This window comes from Amblyomma americanum, chromosome 7 (genome assembly GCF_052857255.1).
Source record: "Amblyomma americanum isolate KBUSLIRL-KWMA chromosome 7, ASM5285725v1, whole genome shotgun sequence".
Taxonomy (NCBI): Eukaryota; Metazoa; Arthropoda; class Arachnida; order Ixodida; family Ixodidae; genus Amblyomma; species Amblyomma americanum.
This window is the reverse complement of record NC_135503.1, coordinates 95,622,156-95,643,391: the sequence shown is the minus strand read 5'-3', so window position 1 is coordinate 95,643,391 and position 21,236 is coordinate 95,622,156. Positions and strand designations below refer to the sequence as shown.

Genomic DNA, 21,236 nt, shown 5'->3' with positions numbered 1-21,236 from the left:
GTGTCGCCTTCTTGGAAGTTAGTGGGGTGGTCGCGCGACGAGCGGTCACGAAGCAGCTGGCAGAATAACCCAAAAACTGATCACTGGGAGGTGGCGCTGTCTAGCCCACATTCGGGCGACCAGCTTTTGCTGGTGAACCGGGCAAGGGCGGCGGCAATAGCCAATGGGCTCCTGGAATGGAGCCCATCCAACTATTCTATGCATTAAACGTTTCTCTCTCTCTCTGCTGTTAGAAGGGCTCCTGTTTTAAACCTTCTTCCCCTAAGCCGCGGAAAGTTCTTAACCGCGTGTGACGACTGGTTTGTTGCTTATCAGGAAATAAAAGCCGCGGTGGCTTCCTCGATTCTCGGTGGACACCTCAACCGCGCCAAAAGAAAAGGGAAAGCTGGACAGTGCCATGTGGCGGCGAGTACGCCATTTCAGATGCTGCTATCAGCTGGGTGTAGAAGATAAATGAAACAAAGCCCGTGATTTTGCCTGAAGCCGCAACCGAACCAATTTTTTTATTCACCACCTTGGAACTAAACCCGAACGGTTCAGAGGAACTCAGGACACGATTCAGCCGTACGTTTGGGGCAACACGGCACGCTATCTTTTTTTCTAAGAAAAAAATTAGACGTCTTTCTGCACATATTTAGTCACCATGAGCTGGTCTAGGCAATGCAAAAACGGCTCCCAAAACAGTAGACCAATAAAAATTACAGAGGAGTGGCATTAGGAAACAAACTTTGCGCTTCCATAAGGCGCATTCGGCAATCCTAAAACATTTCACAGCAGACCGATAGAAAACCTCTAGTTTATTATAATCTCCCCCTTTCCACTTGTTTGCAAAAACAATTAAGGAAATTGTTACAAATGCTGCAACTCAAAACGCGTCGTCGTGTGCTGTGCGATGTCAGTGCACGCTTAAGATCCCCAGGTGGTCGAAATTACTCCGGAGCCCTCCACCACGGCACCTCTTTCTTCTTTCACTCCCTCCTTTATCCCTTCTCTTAAAGCGCAGTTCAGGTGTCCAACGATATATGAGACAGATACTGCGCCTTTTCCTCTCCCCATAAACCAACCAACGCGTCGTGTGAGATTACCTTCCCTTCCTTTTACCACCCACAAGTGAAACATATTCGAAACGATGCAGCCACATTGAGCAACGTGTATACTTCGAAGGTAGTCGTTGTCTTTGGCAGCGGCTACAACGCAAAGGCTGCATAAATTGCAGGTTGGTTGGTTGGTTTTGGGGGAAAGGAAATGGCGCAGTAACTGTCTCATATATCGTTGGACACCTGAACCACGCCGTAAGGGAAGGGATAAAGGAGGGAGTGAAAGAAGAAAGGATGAAAGAGGTGCCGTAGTGGAGGGCTGCGGAATAATTTCGACCACCTGGGGATTTTTAAATTGCAGGAATTTTTCGGAATCAGGATATTATTTGTTGCAGGCGACGGAAATCAGAACGGAAGGACGGGCTTGGGCAAGTAGTACAGGCAGTAAGACAAGAGAGAGAGAAAGACAAACGGAAAGGCAGGGGGTTAACTAAAAATAAAAGAAATAAAGCAAGGTCTTTTTACGCATCCCTTGTCACTGACAGGCTAAGGCCTTTAGTTTACCTTCCAGGCATTTAGAGGGCTGTGCTTCTTTAAGCTCTCGCCCTGTGAATTTATATTCAATTGCCTCGTTTTTGCGCTGTGTGTCTCAAAGCTAATCTCGACCAACTGATCCATCTAGCACCTTTATTTCCGAACACACTGCCCTTAAATGTAGCAGTTCTTTTCCCTCTACTTTTGCTTTAGCAGCGGCAACGACACTCTTTCGCAGGGTCAATCCTAAGTTGGCACCTGTGCCAACCAGGGATTGCTCAACAGGGTGGATGTCGACACGTGTCATGCTTAAACGACTGGTAAATTGTTGAGAAATTCATCGGCTGTTTTACATCGACGAAGGCCTCTACCTGACGGAATAGTGATAGGGATTAAAGCACTGCACCGGCTCGGGCCGGCTCGAAAACCCAGACCCGGCCCGGGCCGGGAAATTTGGTTTACGCGTGTCTTGCGCCTGAGCAGAATTTGTTTCTTTGCCGGTATCGAGAATGGAACGGTAACACACATTTACTCGCCCCCTTGTGAATTTCATACATTGGTGTAGGCTTTGCGGAAAAAGTAACAAACTTTACCCTAAACTTGACGGGGCCGCCGCGGTGGCTCAGTGGTTATGGCGCTCGGCTGCTGACTTGAAAGACGTTGGTTCGATCCCGGCTGCGGCTGTCGAATTTCGATGGAGGCGAAATTCTAGAGGCCTTTGTACTGTGCGCGGTCAGTGCACGTTAAAGAACCCCAGGCGGTCGAAATTCCCGGAGCCCTTCACTACGGCGTCCCTCATAGCCTGAGTCGCTTTGGGACGTTAAACCCCATAAACCAACCAAACCAACGAAGACTTGACGCGACCTCTAGGATACACCTTGAAGAGCAACTGGGGAGACGGGATGAGAGGAATGAGAGGGCACAACCAACTTTAATGGCCGCCATCTTGGATTCGAGAAACCGAAACTACGCCGCCATTTCGTCCCTGACGTCATGCTCACATAGTTCCACCTCTTTCCACCATATTGGACCGTGACGTCATCATTGCCATGCGGCAGGTGGTTTTTTCTACAATGCTATTGTAGATGGAGCTAAAAGTCTCAATGCGAGATGCGCTGTTTTCTAGTTGCAGCCACAGATGGCGCTTTGATCTCGGGGTGGTACTTTTCTGTAAAGGGCTTCACCCTACAGTGGAAAGCAGCGGGGCTGATTTATCCAAGGCATTGGAGTTTAATGACAGTGAAGGGAAAGTAGATTTTAAGCGGGTAGAAGTAACCAAGTGAAGGTTATCTGATTGGTGGCTAAAATAAAGAGAAGAGTAGAAGAACCGACAACTGAGCTAGTTGGTGCATCTTTAAGCCGTGGTAAAAACAGCGCAGCGACGACAGACACAGAGAAGGCAGAAGAAGACGGACAAGCGCTGACTAACAACTAAAGTTTATTGGAAAAAACACAGGTATTAATACACTCCTAAAACAACCAGGGAACACGCCCCGCACGATTAGAAGGATGTCAAGAGGGGCGTGTTCCCTGGTTGTTTTAGGAGTGTATTAATACCTGTGTTTTTTCCAATAAACTTTAGTTGTTAGTCAGCGCTTGTCCGTCTTCTTCTGTCTTCTCTGTGTCTGTCGTCGCTGCGCTGTTTTTACCACGGCTTAAAGAGAAGAGTAAAATTTCATAAGTCATGGCTAGGTGGCTTGAGCCACCGCCCGATTTAAAGGGTTCAGCCGTATCCATCCATCCATCCATCGTAGGAGACCTCACGAAATCTCGAAACGTGATGAGTAGCCCCTGCCACAGATAGCGCTGTGATCAAGGGTGGTAGCAGACCCCATGAAATCTCGAAACGTTATGAGCAAGAGCTAACGCTCTTAAAAGGAAATTGGCCGCCGCTGTGGGGTTCGAACACGGGTACTTCGGCTACTGATCCGGAGTAGCCGGGTTCGAACCCGACCGTTGCGGCCGCGTTTCGATGGAGGCGAAACGCAAAGGCGCCCGTGTGCTGTGCGATTCCAGTGTACATTGAGGATCCCCAGGTAGCCGAAATTTTACCGGAGCCCTCCATTACGGCACCTCTTCCTTTCTTCTCTCAGTCCCTCCTTTATCCCTTCCCTTACGGCGCGGCTCAGGTTTCCGCCGAGATGTGAGACAGACACTGCGCCATTTCCTTTCTCGAACAACCAATTTACCTTCTATTTTTTTTATGATTGCGGAAGGCAAGAACACGCCGCGTAGCTCGATATTTAAAAGTGCCTTCGCCTAGGCTTACATAAGCGTGACCCGTGAATGGTACAAGGGTGAGATCAGGTTATTGGGTTCGTGAAACAGAGGCATCCTGTGACGTGCATATCTGTGGACGCCAAAGCCACGTATTACGCAATTCCTCCATATGCAGCGATTTGTAGAGCTGAAGCAAGTATTGAGCATCTACAAGGTTTCAAAATGAATGCTGTACAAGCGTCGGCGGATTCCTTGAACCGACTTGGAGGTACTTGAGACCTTTATATGTGCAATGCAAAAGGAAAGCGTACGCGCAACGAGCTCTGGTTCATGTCTGGCTTTTTCACTTTCCAATACGTGGCAAGGGCGGCCCACAGCCTTAAAGAGGAGGTAGCGTGAAGCTTGTGGCATGTTTTCGCTACGTAGGTGAATTTTCGCTGTGTTTCGATGGAGAAAAGGCCGGTGCGCTTGATGCAGGAGAGGTCATTGTGGTTTCTAAACGTTCGCTCACTGCCTAGATTTCACGTATGAGTTACCAGAAGGGTTGATGATAAGATTCTTGGACCTAGAAATACAAGAAAAAAGGGTACGCACATGCTGTGGTACAGCATTTAAAGTGAGAAAAGTCTCACGAGGTGTGATTCCAGCCATTTGAAGCTCGTTAAAATAAGCATTGTCCATGATTGCCTGCCAAAGAGCATTTTTAAGTCATGCAAACACAAAGTAACCCCTAGCATCAACCTGAAAATTAAGTTGTTACTTGAAAGTGGTTATCCTAATAGTATTGTAATCAGTGACAGAAAAAATGCTTAAATCCTTGAAAAAGAGAAAACAAGATTTGAGAGAACAGGTGCGTAAAGAATGGCCTGTCGTGATACCATATATTCATTAAGTAGCGCGCAGAGTTAGTAAAGCCGTCTTTAAGGCACCAAGAAATTGATAGGCCTTCTCAACAAGGTTAACGTAAAATAAAAGCCTGAAAAACGCAGTGAGTGCGAAATTGCGCATGAAAAAAAGGCTTCTTTGAATGCAAGAAAGAGACCATACATCAGATTCCAATATAGTGCGGCAGCCAATATACTGGACAGTCTCATAGCTGTTGTAACACGTGGCTAAAAGGACATAAAAGTGACTGCGGTAAAATAACCGATCCCGGAAATCCAGCGTGACATTGTAACCTCTGCAGAGGAAAATGCGAGATATCGTGTTTTTGCCATGGTCCGATTTCTGAAGGTCACCGCGGTGTTGATCCATGCAGATATTGCCAAAAGTTTCCACCACTTTCTCGAACCGAATATGAACTTCTGGAAATTTCTTATATTCGGGCACTACTAGTTAGCACGCATAAGGACTCCGTGGGCGTCACATGCTCTGGGCGTGGGTCACCTACATAACATGGATACCACGCTGACTTCGATGTCCCACCTTTGCTCTTTGCAGCTTCCAAGGACCAGTGGGGCACGTGGTACAGCGGTCCCTTGGACTCTTCCCGTCTCGGCGTGACGGGCAAGGCGAGGACCCGGCCTGAACCAGTGGCATCCAACGACGTCTGAACGACGGCTCGAACCACCACGCACCGTTCTTCCGCGGGCCACTTCCTCGCAGGAGAGAGAGGGAGAGAGAGACCGCCATCTTGCCCCCCTTTTCCCGACCGCCCGCAACTCTTCTCGAAGGACTGCTCAAGGGTGCTCCCTCGCCCGTACAGGGCCGTTCACACAAACACACACCTATCTCCGCAAGACAGGGTTTAGTCTCGTCTACGGGTCCTGATTTCGCGGCCAGAAAGGCCCCCTGTATGTTTGGGTGTGGTAGAAAATGTGCGCGGTTCCACAGTGCTGGTTCGTCTGGCTTCGGCTCTTGGCTAAAGTACACGGGGTAGGAGAGCCCGGTACCTACGAGAAGGCAAGTGGGAATAGCCAGTGTACTGGGATGGCTGATGTTCGGGCATCTGATCTGTGCTACACTCGACGCGAGCGCCGGCTTCTGCGGGGCACTTCAAAACACACTAGAACGACGATAAGAGCCCTGAAGACCATAAAAAAAACTTCATTTCTGTCGACACTTCTAGGGCGTCATCATTAATGCTCTCTTAGTCGTTAAGGTAGGTCTGACAAACTGACCTTTCAGACTACCTTGTTATAGTGGAACACGTAATGAGGTGATTAACCGGAGACAAGCAGCCGGTTACGATTAAACCCTTTTCGTATTCCTCCCCTGAGAATTTCCTTGCTGTGCAAAAACGCCCACAAGTTAGAGCGAATTCATACAGGATCATACAGGATAGTTAACTTCCATGCTCAGTTTCATTCTTTAGAGTAATGACAACTACGCTAGTTTGTTTCGCAGCGTCAATTTTTTTCAGTGGGCTTAATAGTATTCCGAAAAGCCGTATTTTAAGATTTTTGGGCCTGGATTTTGTTTACTACAACTCTCAGGCATAGCAGCCTTGTTTCAGACAGAAATTTACCATCCCTGTGTCCATTGTAAAGCTGTACACAATCCTTGGGAAAGAAAATGGCGTCCCCCACCCGAGCAGCAGTTATCACCACCCTAAACGGAAGTGCTATATTGTATGCAGGCACCTTAGCGGTGATAGTAAGAATGGGCATGCAGAGCTTAGCCGCGCGTTGCGCTGTTTTGTTTCCTAGTCAGCGCGCTTCGCAGTGAATAAATAAAAGGCCGGTTAGCGTGGCAGGTTTGTCAAATGGCAGCTATTTCCGCAGGTGGTCTGGATATAATGCGCAATGTGATTAGTGTGTAGTTCGCCGATAGGGGCCCTTTATGGCACCGTTACGAAACGATGGAGGCCGAATCCGCTGGCAGACATGCGTCTGCAGTAAAGCAGCGGATCTCTGCTTAATTGCCGGTCATAAACGTTTTTAACAATTCTTGTTAGGCGCAGATTATCCTTTGACGTCAACTTTTGCAAAGGAGCGATACCAGTTTCCGTACACTAACAACCGAACGAAAGTTGAGTTTGCCAACCGTGGAAAAGCTGCTTTCCACTTTTTTTTTTTTTTGAGAGGCGCTACTCTCTGCGTATTGCGCTACTTAGAAAATAGTATCGTAACATTTGTTATTCTTTCTTGCGAAAGGCCTTTCCAAAACCGTAAATCAGCTTCACCGCAGCTAGCTGTTCGCGATAATAAGTGGCCATCATCAGTAGCTTCGTTGCTTATGCTGGTGCAGTCTGTTCGCGCCAGACTTGTGTAGCACATCGGAGGCGGCCTGAGATTTTGCCTTTACAGGCAGCAGCAAGGCTTTAGGCGTCAAGACTTCGCCGACCCGATTACTGCAGCCCGAGTCGGCCGTGAGCTGCATGCCATACAACATTGGTAATACGTCACATGAGCTTGTTATGCGTAGAGCGTCGAGGGATGCTACAGGCCATAAGCAGCGACTGCATACATGTTCCGGTTGCGTTAGCATGTTACCTGCGGGCTTTACTTAGTACTACCAGCTGTTGTATCATGCTATGAATGAGACTGCACAGGTGTCGTACGACAGACCCTATTCTAACGGGTACGTGCACATGTCGAACCACCTGCTCTTCGGGCTGTTGCAAACAGGTGCACAGAGGGAGCGCTACCACTTCCGTCGTGCTTGCACTAGGTGCAACAGTCCAGCAGGCAATATGGAGGTGCCCAGGGAGCCGTCATTGGAAAGAGCTATACTCATGAACTACGGGAACGGTCTTGGCCCTGGCTGTTCCGACCGCCGTATGACGGTGAAGATAAACGTTTTGTTCCCCAGACGCTGCACGCATACATGACTACTACATGGCAAGTTTAGCATCGAGCAGAAACTGGGATAGACTATAAACATCCTTTTCCCTCCGGCGTATCAGTTCGTGCAAATTCCGTTACTTTCAATCACTGGTAAGACAGGTTCTGGTACCCTCGCGACGAGCTTAAGTGAAGTCGGATCTAGTGGATCGAGTGCAGCACATCAGTCCAGCCCTTGCGCTGACGGTACGATGACGTCAGTCTGTGCCGATCGCCCTTGACAAAACTGGCTATGTCATGTCGACAGAGGCGTTGTCTTCTGGGTCGCGTAGGGCCTAACGAAATGTTAGTGTCGCCCCCTTGTTGATATTTTGTTTTTGATTTCAACGTCCGTGCGCTGTTGTTCCGTTCACAGGTTTTAGTCAATGGCTTTAGCGAGGAACCGCAGCTAGGATAGGCAGCTTCCAGCAATTTGCCTAGACAGAACTCGGGCATGCATTTTACTGGTAGGAGTGCTTCACGTCCACCTCTAACGGAAAAGAAAAGAAAACGGGAAAGGTGATTCCCCGTAGCCGAATGCTTGGCTGAGGCAGCGGGGCAGCTACGTGACGTTTGCGACAAGCAGGACACTCGTACCCAAGCAGAAAGGACAGTTAAAGGGCGATCACAATAAGCAGAGCCCTGCTGTAAAAGTTGTACATTTTTTTACAAAAATAAAATGCACGATGTGCGCCAAAGCGCCCCAGTGGCTCAGCGGGGGGATTTCAGTCTGGTTCGCCGTCATCGATGCGCGCAGAACTTATTCTGAGCAAAACAGTAATCAAAGTAGCGTGCATTTATTGCGCATGGCGGTCTACACCGTTTCATAAACCGAACTCCCAAGCAGACGGCTTTGGGAAGAGCAAAATTTGCTCTCAGACTGCAGGTATGTACAGATGCCCTATCTTACCGATTCAACGAGCGCTAGTCAACAATAGCTGTTGCTGTTGGCCATAATTCTGTTATAATCACGACGCGAAGGCAGTGCAGTAAAAACAAGGACTTTCTTCGAAGTGGTTTGTAAGAAGTGCAAGAATCGTGGTTTCGCGAAACAAGAAGCAAAAATAATTAAGGAATGTGCTTTTAACGGATCTTAAGATGTGTGGACAACGACGTTTTTTCGGGCCCTTAGCAGCGCTACATTACCTAGATCTGCGTAACTGTCTTCCTCTCGCATGAACGCGTGAACAGTCGAGTCAGAAGAGAAGATTTTCGACCTATATAATCCCACTTGTACATTTTCCGTGCGACCCTGACGAGAGCGACATGACCCAAACTTGCACCGACACAAGACAGAAGACGCCGAATGTGTTCACAGTTTTTGCATGCATAGCCTCGAAACCTCCCGGTGTCCGTGTAGACCTTAGACGACAGATAAACGGGGCTTTGCTCTTTTTCTCTGTGAATTTCTTTTCTCGCGGTGTCCGTCGGCGCGCGAATCTCGACGATTTCCAGTCGAAAGCAGCGGTGACCCTGTCCCACGACGAAGTCGAAGTTTGCTGTAACTGAAATGTGTATGCAAACAATATCTGCTTCAACATCAGTGCATTCACTGCATGAGCAAGGGCAGCACGAAGTTCCGTGCTTCAACGCGTGTTAGTTCACGGCCTCAGATTAGTATAGGTGTAGATGACGATGGTATAAATCATCATCACAATCAGCACAGCAGCCACTGCAGAAGCTTCAAAGAACAGTGACCGTCTGCGGCCTGTTGCAGCTAATGACGTTTGCTTGGAAATCCTGAGGCATACGATGTGAAGGTCGCTGCTTGCTTACCTCTTTACATGCATTAAAGAAGTAAGCCTAACCTGAACACAGCAGTGGAGTATTATGAAAGTGTCGTTATTGTGCAGACCAGTCGACAGCCATGCAGAAAGCGAGCAGAAAATTCGAGCAGACATCTACCCTCGGCCTCAGCCCTCCGCACCTCAAGTTAAGAACGTGGAGAGTGTATCCTCGATGACTAATAAAAAGAGCGAAAATAATAAATCGAGCAAGAAATAAACTAGGGTAATATCGCCGTGTGACAGGGTTACGAAAGTCATTGCCGCGGCAAAGGTAGCAAGTTCCTTCCTAGTCCCGCGTTGTTGTACAGCAAAGAGCGATGCTCGTCTGTCAAGAGTCTATGTAGATGTGCGTAGCCACCCTGTAATAATACACACACACGAAAAAAAAAATGGACTCATGTCTGTAGAAATCCTGCCGCGACCTGAGATGTGCGCCGCATCCTTTGTGTTTGGACGCCCCGCCGCCCCTGTTCACCTGTGATAAAAATTCTCAGGGCCGTGAATTCACGGCGCAAATAAAATAGTTATTGCAGAAGCACCGTGTACGGCTCTGTCCTTATTCCTCCTAAGCACTTCGGATTCGCCGAAGGACAAGGTGAGTGATGGGTCTGTTCAACCACGTGCTCAACCAAGGTCCGGGCTGTAGAAACGCACTTCGCTCTGTGAGCGGAAGGACTCAAGAGTCCATACACCGGATCGCTGCTCGCGATAACACCCTTCGCCTCAAATGAAACGACATACGAACACAACGGCTCTCTCTGATATAAACCGAATGTGCCGTGTGGCCGGTAGCAAAGGAGCTGGTTGTTACGAATGTATTATCATGAAGCGAGCGCTCATTGGAAGCAACATAACCCATTCGCGTGCGAGCGTGGCCGCCAGAGAGGAAAACGGAATAGGCGAAAATCAAAACACAGTGCACACGTCTAACCTGCCAATGGCAATTGTTAACACAATTCAGATTTACCGCTTCCGCTTATTATTATTCCGCTGATGACAGTCCGTCGCCCGCCGTTTATGAGCAGATTTCTTGTGATTGTCACCGCTGGAAGCGACTGTCCGCTTAATCTCCTGTAAAAGCCAGGATGCCGAGAACATACGGATGAGAAAAAGCTACGGCATCCACTTGAACGCATTCAAATGTTGTCTAATTGACACTTGTCGCGCACTTCTGAGATTTTTGTTCCAGCCACTTCCTGGCTCGCGCCTCACCAGCTCACTATTTGACGGATAATTTTATTCTCGCGCTTCGTGTCTGTCGCCTTTAGTTTGTTTCTCGTCTGCCGCTGTCCCCTCTCCTTCTTTTAATTATTTATTTATTCGTGTGTTTGCTTGCATATTTGTTCTTTTTGTAGCGTTAACCCTTTTGGGCCGATGCGGAGTGGGAGTGAAATGACATTTTGATTTCAGCACGGACGAAATGCAACAAAAATCAACATAAGTTCACAATGCAGGCAAACTAGAGGCATTGTATAAACACAGTTTGCTTCAAACAAGAGGAATTATTTCCAGTGTACTTTCTTCACAACGCACTTCAAAAAGGAAGTAAATGAAAAGGACGAAACACATATCTCTCTACTGCTGGACTGCTTTCTATATTGTTGACAGTTATCTATAATGGGGAATTGGTGAAGAATGGATTGTTCAGATTGCTCCAAAGAAGTAATTTCTAGTACGTCGCGCGCTAAGGAGTTCCAGTGTTCAATCGTTGTTGAAAAAAAATGCTTAAACGTATCTGTTCTTACTCGTACACGAAGGAACTGTCCAGAGAGAGAGAGAGAGGGGGAAAGTGGTAGAAGAAAGGCAAGGATGTTAACCAGAAGAATGTTCCGGTTGGCTACCCTGCACTGGGGGAGAGGGATGAGCGGGGGCCGTAAAAAATAAGCAGTAGAGCAATGTTGTCGGTATCTAGCACGACAAAAAATGAAAAACGCACTAAAAGTCACAGGCCGCCGCGGCTATAGCCTGCACACCTTTGAGGGCTGCCGAATGCTACGTAGCTGAGTATAACAGATCTACAGTCCTTCATCACTAATACGAGGCAGGACAAGCAGCGCAGACGGTCCACTGTGTAGAAAGACTGCTTGCCGTTGCGGCTGATAATGATGGTGACAACGTAAGACATCCCGACCTCTCGGAACAATGAGGCAGGAGGATTAGTTGTGCCAGCTATTGGAGAGCTGCAAGCACGTACAAGATTGAACACATCCAGCATCTGCAGTGCATTCTGTGCAGCTGGCATGTGCAAGCTGGCAAGCAGCACACATATGGCATTCACTATTGGCTTCAGCATTGCAGTCACTTGCTTGCCTGCGACTTGGGCCGGTTCCTGACTTACTACCCGACCAGCAGTAGGCTCAACACACTGGGTTCGCGGTGACTGTTCTATCATTGAGGGTGTGCAGTGCTTTGGGAGCGATAGCCAAGTCACTTGCCGATCCCAGTCTTATACCAGGGTTGGGCCTTGTTCTTGAATGGCAATAGGCTCAGGGCTCTGGGTGCGCAATACCTGCTTGGTCACTGCGGGTGCGTGTAGCTCAGGCAGGGATGTCCAAGGACCGTCTGCGACAGCCGTCCCTGCCTCGCCAGTGATATGGCTCCCGCTCCTTAAAATAGTATGCGGAGAGGGAGCGCGTTACGGAAATTCTTGGACAATCCTTTCCAATCCTCACTACATTCTCAGAATGCCTGTTACGAGGGTAACAACGTCGTCGCACCTTAGCGGCGGCTTCTCTGTGCGTGGAATTGTCTCTTGTCATTTGTTTGAGTATCGTCAGGCGAGGACAACCGTTTGAGGCAGCGTCATGAGGGCCGCGGCAATTGGCACACGTAACGATTGTTGCCCGGCAAGAATCGCCGCTGGGTGGCTGAGTACACCGTGGGCACACGATAGAGAAATTGCACACACTGTCCTTTTAGGAATGTCGTCGCAATTGATGTCACGGACCGGAGCGCGCTTGATAGTTTGAGCACTATCAAAACGCTCGGCGGCGTCAGCGTTCGTTCCCATGTCCTTCTAGGCAATGGCACTACGGCAGGCGTCATTTGCGACGTCGACGTAGCCATCCGCGACCCCGATCTTCCGATTTTGATCAAACCACCTACCGACGGTGTAGCCATACTCCAAGCTCAGCGCCTTGGGAGGACAAAGTGCATCAAGTTGACCCTCCAAGGGGCCTGCATCCAACGTACGTGAAGGTTGGGCGTGTAGTTAGGCCTTTGTGCATGTTGTTCGGCATCTAGTTAGGCCTTTCGTCCCGAAGCCTCTCCAGTGCCGGAAATGCATGATGATAGGAACTGTCCAGTGTTACTATACGTAGTAAAGGACGCGATTATCTTGTTTGAAGTACCGCGCTGTGTTGAAGTTAAACTGGTCATTGCTGCTTAAATAAATAAATTTTAACCTATCTCTATTCGCTGCGAAAGTTGGAACAAGTTTAGTTCACCAAGAAGTTCAGTGACTGAGTCTGTCGATCTGCATTTTGATAAAATAAACCTAGCTGCATGTCTCTGGGTCTTCTCAGTTTTGCCTATTTGTTTTTTTTTTCAGTACAGTTCCTACACAACGCTTCCGTACTCTAGCCCGGGGCGCACTTGAGTCTTGTACACAGTAAGTCCGGCATTCGCGGGTGCAAGTCTAACCTTACGCTTTTAATACCAGCGTTTTCGCTCATCTGATGGCGCAAATATTATTTATGTGCAGTTTCCAATCCAAATACTCGCATATGGTACGTCACACCTAACTATATTTGAAATGATCGACGTGTGCTATAGGCTCGCCGTCTAACGCGTAGTCAAGAGGTAAAACATTTTTAGAGTTTTCAGCAATCCTTTGCAAAGACTGTTTAGCATGATTTATTTTCCTTTTCCATTTTTCCATCTAGAACACCATGGATAGTGTTTAACCCGCATTCAACAAGACCTGATCTTCACTACTCAAACTATTGAATAAACGAGACAATCATATGCAAATAGCCGAAACGTAATTTTGGTGTTGAGCCTTTCAGCAATGTCATCAATGTAACTTAAATATAAGACTGGACCCAATACGGATCTCTGGGGAACTTCTGAAGTTACTGGCAACATTGCAGATTTTGCGCCACGTACTTCAAAAGAACTACATTCGTCTGCCAGGTAAGACTGAATCCAAATAACAATTTTTTTGTTAACACAAAGATAAGTCAGTTTTGTGAGAAGCTCAGAATGTGCAACCAGGTCAAACGCTTTCGATAAGTCCAAGCATATAGCGTCAATCCGGCTTCTTTTGTAACAGCGTACGCAAAATCATGAATGATTTCAGTCAGCCGTGCTACCGTTGAAATGCGCTGTCTGAACCCATGCTGATTCGAAGTGAAAGTAGCAGAATTCTCAAAGAAGCGAAACATCCTTTTTTGATAAGATGTGCTCCATGATTTTACAACATATTCCAGTTATTGAAATTGATCTGCAATGTTCGGCATTTTGTTTTGTCCCAGATTTATAGATAGGGACCCCTCGTGCTCGGAAGAAGTCAATCGGCAAACTGTACTGTTCTAGAGACGCGTGAAAAATAACGAAAAAATACCTCACAATCCTTCCTGAATTGTGCTTTAAAAATATAGAAATGCCATTAGAATAAGCTGTCTTCTTTGTGTCTATATTTTTTAAAAGAGACAGAATAGCTTCTTCGGACAGAATAACGCCTTTCATACCCGAAGGCCCTTCGATATTATTTTCATTCAAGTTAACAGTCGCTGCATGCGGCTGGTCGACAAGACAAGAAGTTTGCAGAACAGGAAAAAAAGGAAGCCCACTCGAACTCGTCGACTTGAAGAGATTATGGTTTGTTACTTTGATAGGGAGGAATAAATAATGGAGTGTCCAGGGAAAATGATGAAGGTCTTGAGACATGATGAAAGTCTTGAGAAGCATGTCATGCTGCCCTAAATCGCCCAACAAGCGCGAAGCCCCATGTCCATAGCAGCGCCTGACAAGCCTTCAGCAATGAGTGGCAATGGGTGTGGCCACCATCCGAGGTAATAATGTCCGTCAGCGGGCGGCGATCACGGCGGCCTAGCACACAGCGTAGCACTTGCCTCGTAGTTGGCGGGAGTGCTCTTAACACATGCGAACATTTGTTCCCAGTTTAAATGAACACGATATGTAACACGAATTCTTGAAATAAAGTTAAAAGGACAAGTTAGATTGATAGGTTAACGTCACGTGATAACAAATATGCAATTTTATTGGAAACAGAACGAAAAAAATTCATTTAACTTATTTCTGTCTTGGAAAGGTACAGACAGCGGAGGCACAGAAAAACCTGTCAGGTAAAGCTTGACGAAGCCGCAGCCCCTTTCGTTTGGCAGCGACTTGACAGCAAGGCTTATAAAACACAGGCAATTTCACAGTGTAATAACAGGCATACAATAATGAACAAACACAAAAACTAAACTGCATTATACAATATTGAAACGATGTTCACATTGGGTAAACACAGGTACCGAAAGCAAAGAAAAAGGATAAAGATGTCCTAAATTTCAACGTACATAGCAGCAAAGATTTCTTTGACGAAGAAGTCAAAATTATTATATGCATACGTATTTAACAGGGAAGTAAGAGTGAATTGCAGGCGTTCTCTACGTGAATTTTTTCGAGGGGTCGACACTACCCAAGTCTCCGCACATTTTTCGTGTAGTTTGCTTCTCGGGCATGTAGTTCAGCAAGGCTACGTATGCAGTTTACATTCCTTCGCGTTTCGAGTTTAAACCGCACACTCAAGCGATATTTATACAAGTTGTGAATTTTTAGCGCACCACTTCGTAGAAAGAGATCCATGCTTGGCGAGTCGCAGGAGACATTGTAAAAAAGACGATGGAACTTTTTCTTAAGAATATGATACGCCGAAGACAGCTAACCGTGGCTATATTCCCACACTAAGTGGCAGTAGTTTAAATAGGAGTATAAAAGGAAATTATAGAGGAGTAGCTTTATTTGGCTTGGAATAATGTATCTGAGACGACTTATGCAGCCAGGTTATTTGAGCCAGCTTTGTGGCTATATGGTCCACGTGATGTTCCCAAGACATGCTGGAAGAAAAAAAAACTACTCCGGGGAATTTAAATTCTTCATCAAAGTCTTTACGCCTTCACTTCAGTTTAATCTCGAGGGAGGATGGAAGTACTTAGTTTTTAGGATGAAATATGACAGCTTGTGTTTTCTTAATTATCATTTATACGCATACATTTGGATTCAGACCATTTTGTAACTCACTCAAGGTGTCATTGCATTCCTGAAGAAGGAGATCAAGACGTTTCCAGTAAAAAAGATGCTAATATCATCAGCGTAGATATTAAGATAATAAATTGAGCGGCGGAGTTAATGTGGTTTTGTCAAAGCTATCCCACTTGTGCCAGCGAACTATGTATGTGGCGACACACTCTGCGCACCTTTCCGCACAGCCTCCACCTTATTATCATCCGGCCCAGCGTAACACGGCCACGCGCTGGACTGCGTTACCGATAAAGCACAGCGCTACCTCTGCGTCACCCAAGGCACGCGTCACCAACGGGGGCTACAAAAACAGGCTGCCCGGCTGGGAAGAGCGGCTGTTTTCCTTCCGCTACCGAGACGAGCGTGGTGTCGGTATGCCATCGGCAATCGAATAAACCCTTGTTACGTTTTCATCTTGGGATTCGTCCTTCGGCAGAAACGACATCCCACAGGTACATAGCTTTTGTCTGTCGGTACCTTACTGGTCCAGTCTTATTTATGCATGCAAACACTGGAAGATGGTCACTGACTTCACATTATAGTGCACCTCATTCAGCTATTGGTTGGAAGGAGTTCGTAATCAGTAGATCGGGAAGAGACGCGCTTTCTTGTGTGACACTTGTTGGACTGGTAACAGGGTTAATGAATCCATTCGAAGCCAAGACGGTGTTAAAATCTCTAATCGAAGAATTATCCTTCAACATATCAATATTAAAATCCATCTGTTGCCATCTGTTATAAACGAAAGAAAGCAGTCATAAAATTCCAAAAACTTAACCACATTTCTCTTCGGAGGGCGATAGCGAACTCAAAACAAGAACCTGTCGGTACAGACAGATAGGATCTCAAAATCATTAAATTGGAATATACGAGTACAGCTTGTTGCATTCAATGACATTAGGAACCAATAAAGACACTCCACCGCCACGGAGGCCAGAGCGGTTCAAGTAGCAAGTTGTATAGTTGGTCGTCCTGAAAATGTAAGAATCATTAGGGCTCCATGTTTCACTGAGCATGATCACAAGAAAAGGAAACGAAAATTGACTAAAGAATTCCTCTAAACAGGTTGTCTTGTTTTTTACAGAGCGTGCGTTCAGGTGAATAGCTTTAAGCGAAGTTGGCGCAACACACTAAGCAGTGCGGTTCAGGTAGCTGGGCAGATAACACATTTTGGTTACGTTTCAAGAATAAACATAACAGATAAGGTCAATACTGCTATAACCGATCAAAGTCGCTTTTTCCCTTCACACGAATGGCACTCACTCCCTCACTTTTCCTGACGAAAACCTTTCCGTTGATATACCAAGAAAACTTATAGGCTTTATCTTTGGCACAGTCTTTGGTTGCTTGAAGGAGTTCTTTATTGCGGTCTGTTCAGTTTTCTTCTGTCCTTTAACTTCCTCTTATTCTTGATCCAGTTTTCTCTTATCGCTTGCTTCGTAAACGCACAATGATGCCTGGCACCTTGTCACGTTTGGCGGGAAGCCGATGAACATTTGCATGTCTTGTACATCCATCAAGTGAGGCACTCGAAGTTTATCAGCCACGTTATTTAATATGACTGTCAGGTCCTCATCCTGTACTTCTTTTATGTCGTGAATTTCCAAGTTCAGCTGCCTGCTTCGGAATTCAAAGTCATGTATCTCTCTTTCCAACTGGGCTTGGGCTACCTGTTCAGGTCATCTTTTTTCTCAAGCTCTGATATCCTCTTTTTTAGGTCTTTAAGTTCAGCCTAAGTTTAGCCTCAGAACTTTTGCTCAAATTCATCGAACTTCGTAGATATGAAGTTAAGGAACTGTTCCATGCTCAATTTTTTTTTTCCTGCTGAGGCATCGGCAATTTTAATTTTTGGTTAATCGACATGAGTGCAAGTTTAACATCTGTTTCAGAGCCATCTCTCTCTTTACTACAGGTGTTTCTGCTTCCTTCACTTGTGCATGATGGGCACTGCCACGTTTAATAGAGCTTTGATAACCCAGTAAATTGCGTTAAAATAGAAGTACACGTGACGACACCATTCGCAGAATCCTTCAAAAGCGCCTGTTGAGGTGACTTATTCGCCGGCCACGAACGATTGGTTCATAACTTCCTCGCGCAACGATATTTCGCCGTAAATGGTCAAACGCATGGAAAGCAGCTCGGCGAGCGTAGAAAAGAGTGCGAAGGAGAGAGAGAGAGAAATTTTAATGAACACAGGAGAGGTCTGCCTGGTTGTTAACCAGGCGTGCGAAGGGTCCCATAATTAAAGCAGCGCAAATCGCACGACGGCCAGAAAGACGAGCCACAACCATGAGCATTCAGTCTCACTTCGCATTGTGTGTACTCACCTTGCGTGTGATAATATTCTTTATATTCGACCATCATGCCGTACATGCTGACAGGGGCCGGGAGTAAAATATGCCCACTGACAGCTTGACGAAACTCCGGACACGCTTTATACATTTTGTCATTAGCGCAGGAGGCCGAGATAAACGCTGCTCATTTTAATCGAAAGAAAAGACAAAAGGCAACGTAAATAAGCAGGAAAAAAAGCTTCAATGTGAAAACTACGACATCACAAGAGAGTATAGAAAAAACATACAGCATGCAATCATTGACAACTTTTGGGTCAAAGGACAGGGAGATAACAAAGAAAAGCAAACAAATAACGCTCTTTCAAAAGTGACATCGTCAAGAAAAAGAAGCAACAAAAAATAGCAAGAAAAGTGGGTGCTCGGGCCCGTCACCACTGGCCCGAGCACCCACGCTTAGCCGTGCGTGGCATCGCCGTGTCCGGGGAAAAGGGGACCCTGGTGGGGTTGAGCCGATGCCGAGCGTTTGGTCCTTAAGGCCCTTCGGCGGAGGCAACACACCCCTGATTCCTGTAGACATGCCCTTCGGCCAGACCCGACCGGGGGAAATCGGCAGTCGCCTTTTCCTGTCCTCCCCTTCACCTTTCATTTCCCTATCTCTAATTCTCAAATCTTTCCTGTCTCCTCCTCTCTTCTTTGTTTCTTCTTTAATTCCTGACGCCTAGGGTTAACCTTGTGTGGTGCAACTACCCTGAGTTGTCCCATATTTGGTTATAGCAGTGATGTAAAGCTGGCGTGGGCAGGACTTGTTTTTTAAGTTCCTGTCCCGTCCCCTAGTTGGGCTTCATGGTGGTTGGGTGGCACCATGGCCGAAGAACACATATTCGAATGGCTACCTCTTCTCTTTGAAATGATCGTCCTCTGAAAAGAGGGCAGACCGATGTGACTCCAAAATTTTTCAGCATAAACAAACCGACTTTTCCAAAGTACCATATCGTTCATAGTGAACAAAAGAAAACCCGGCTAGACTAGTATCCCCATTCATAGTTTCAAAAGTTCTCACAAACTCCTTGGACCTGAAATACAGTGTGACAAAATTGGCTAATGGAGACCTCTTACTAGAACTCCCCTACATCACTCAGTGTCATGATATTGGGGCGGCAGGATGGTTGGTTGACGCCGAAATTATTGTTAATCGGGTCAACCTGCCCACCACTGCTCTCTCCGTAAGTCTGGAGGGGGAGGAGCGACAAACTTCTCCACACCGCGTGCGAAAGATGAGATTCGACAGCTGACCGGCGATAGGGGCCACGCCTGATTAGCCGTTGACCGGAGGCATGAGGCGTAGACACGTTCCGCAAACAACCCCTTTACTTGGCCAAAGAACAGCAACAAAAGGTTTCAGAACCAAACCCAACAAAGTAACGCACGCGTACACAGTCGCGACGAAAATGACAAGCACAAAATGAGTACCCGCGTGAACACTACAATTAACACAAAGAAGGAAACATCAGGCCGATTATTATACACCAATGCTACGAGAAAGAAACGCTACACAAAAGATTAAGACGAGAAACAGCGAGCAACAATACAAAGGAAAGAGTTCAAGCGAGTGGGGAGCAACGGTGGCTTAGCGGCGGGATGGCAAAGTTCGGTCGCAGGGAGCGTCGAGCTGCGGATGCTCGTCGCGGGGCTGATGGGGTGTTGGGGATACGGGCGCACATGGGGCCACGCGTCTTAGGGGCCGCCGTCGCCGTGCTTTACGCGTCAGACCACCGCCCATAGGCTCGCCTGCCGACCACTTCCCTGGCTGACCTTACTCACGTCCGCTCGCACCGAATTCTCCAAGCCAACTGCCCAGCTCGCGATTTTCCCGCCACCACGTTCTCGTGGGAAACAAAGGAACTCTTAAGGCGCCGCGTACAAACAAGACGCAGTTATTGAAAGGAAAAAAAACACGAATATATGGCGAAAGAACGCGACAGAAAGCCATGGTCCTAACGAGAGGCGTCTGCGAAGGTCGCGAAGGGTGCCGGGGGCATACAACCGACATCTCCCCATCCCTACGACGTGGAAGTGCTTGCTACCTGGTGACAATACTAGAAGGGGGCGAAGTGGCTTTGACTGTCCCTCTAGAGGCGCGAGGGGTCAGCGGTCCACGCGGGGGGAAGGGAAGGGAGTCAAAATCGCCGCCGTCGCGCCGCGACATGTTTCTGAAAAACAGAGGCGCCTTGGCTGCCTCTGCCGTAAAAGTAAAGGACGGACTAGCAAGCACGAACTTTGCGACACTCAGATATCGAAGCTTGCAAGCATCGAAACTTTTGGTAATATCCCTGTCTCTGTGACACCGCACAGATCGTTAAATACAGTACGTGATGTCGTCTCGGACAACGACTTTCTGCACTGCACTTTACAGAAGAAGAAATGCTGGAAAGACTATCAGATCAAAATGGAACTTAATGTACATAGAATTACAAGCTGCAAAGAAAACAAACTCCGACGAAACACCTGGTCACCCTTGTCTCCTGAGCCCTGCCTGAGTCAATTGAGGTAGTGTACGCGAAAATCTCTGACCGCTCGTACATATCCAAACCCAGACGCTGCTTCAAATGACAGAAGTTTGGCCACGGCTCCCAAAGCTGCCGCGGCCGTGATACCTGTGTCAAACGAGCCGCAAACGATCACCATTCCGATGGCTGCGATGCTGTTCCACGCTGCGCAAACTGCGAAGATGACCATGCCGCTAAATAACGTCACAGCGTTAAGGGGCCCGTGTCGCAGAAAAGCCGGTGAGCCGTGAGCTTTGGCCGTGAGCGAAAAATGGCTGATCTCGGTGGACACCTGAACCGCGCCGTAAGGGAAGGGATTTTCCTTCCCTTGCGGCGCGGTACGGGTGCCCAGCGAGAATTGTGAGAGAGGCGTCATTTCCTGTCCTTAAAACCAATATTCCTTTCAATTTTCTTCCCTTAAGGCCCGGTTAGGATGTCCACCGAGATATGCGAGACAGGCGTCATAATAATAATATAATAATAATAATAATAATAATAATAATAATAATAATTCGTTTTGGGGGAAAGGAAATGGCGCAGTATCTGTCTCATATATCGTTGGACACCTGAACCGCGCTTTAAGGGAAGGGATAAGGAGGGAGTGAAAGAAGAAAGGAAGAAAAAGGTGCCTTAGTGGAGGGCTCCGTAATAATGTCGACCACCTGGGGATCTTTAACGTGCACTGACATCGCACAGCACACGGGCGCCTTAGCGTTTTCCTCCATAAAAACGCAGCCGCCGCGGTCGGGTTCGAACCCGGGAACTCCGGATCAGTAGTCGAGCGCCCTAACCACTGAGCCAC

General features: G+C 47.3%; 1 protein-coding gene across 1 annotated transcript in view; it reads left to right on the top strand.

The window, feature by feature from the left end:
* LOC144099427 (uncharacterized) overlaps nt 1-9,879 on the top strand; it is a 282,117-nt gene extending 272,238 nt beyond the window's left edge. Inside the window, exon 5 of the mRNA XM_077632720.1 lies at nt 5,232-9,879. Coding sequence (XP_077488846.1) covers nt 5,232-5,344 — 113 coding nt within the window. The 3' untranslated portion in view covers nt 5,345-9,879. The remainder of the gene's footprint in view (nt 1-5,231) is intronic.
* Nucleotides 9,880-21,236: the final 11,357 nt, after the last annotated feature.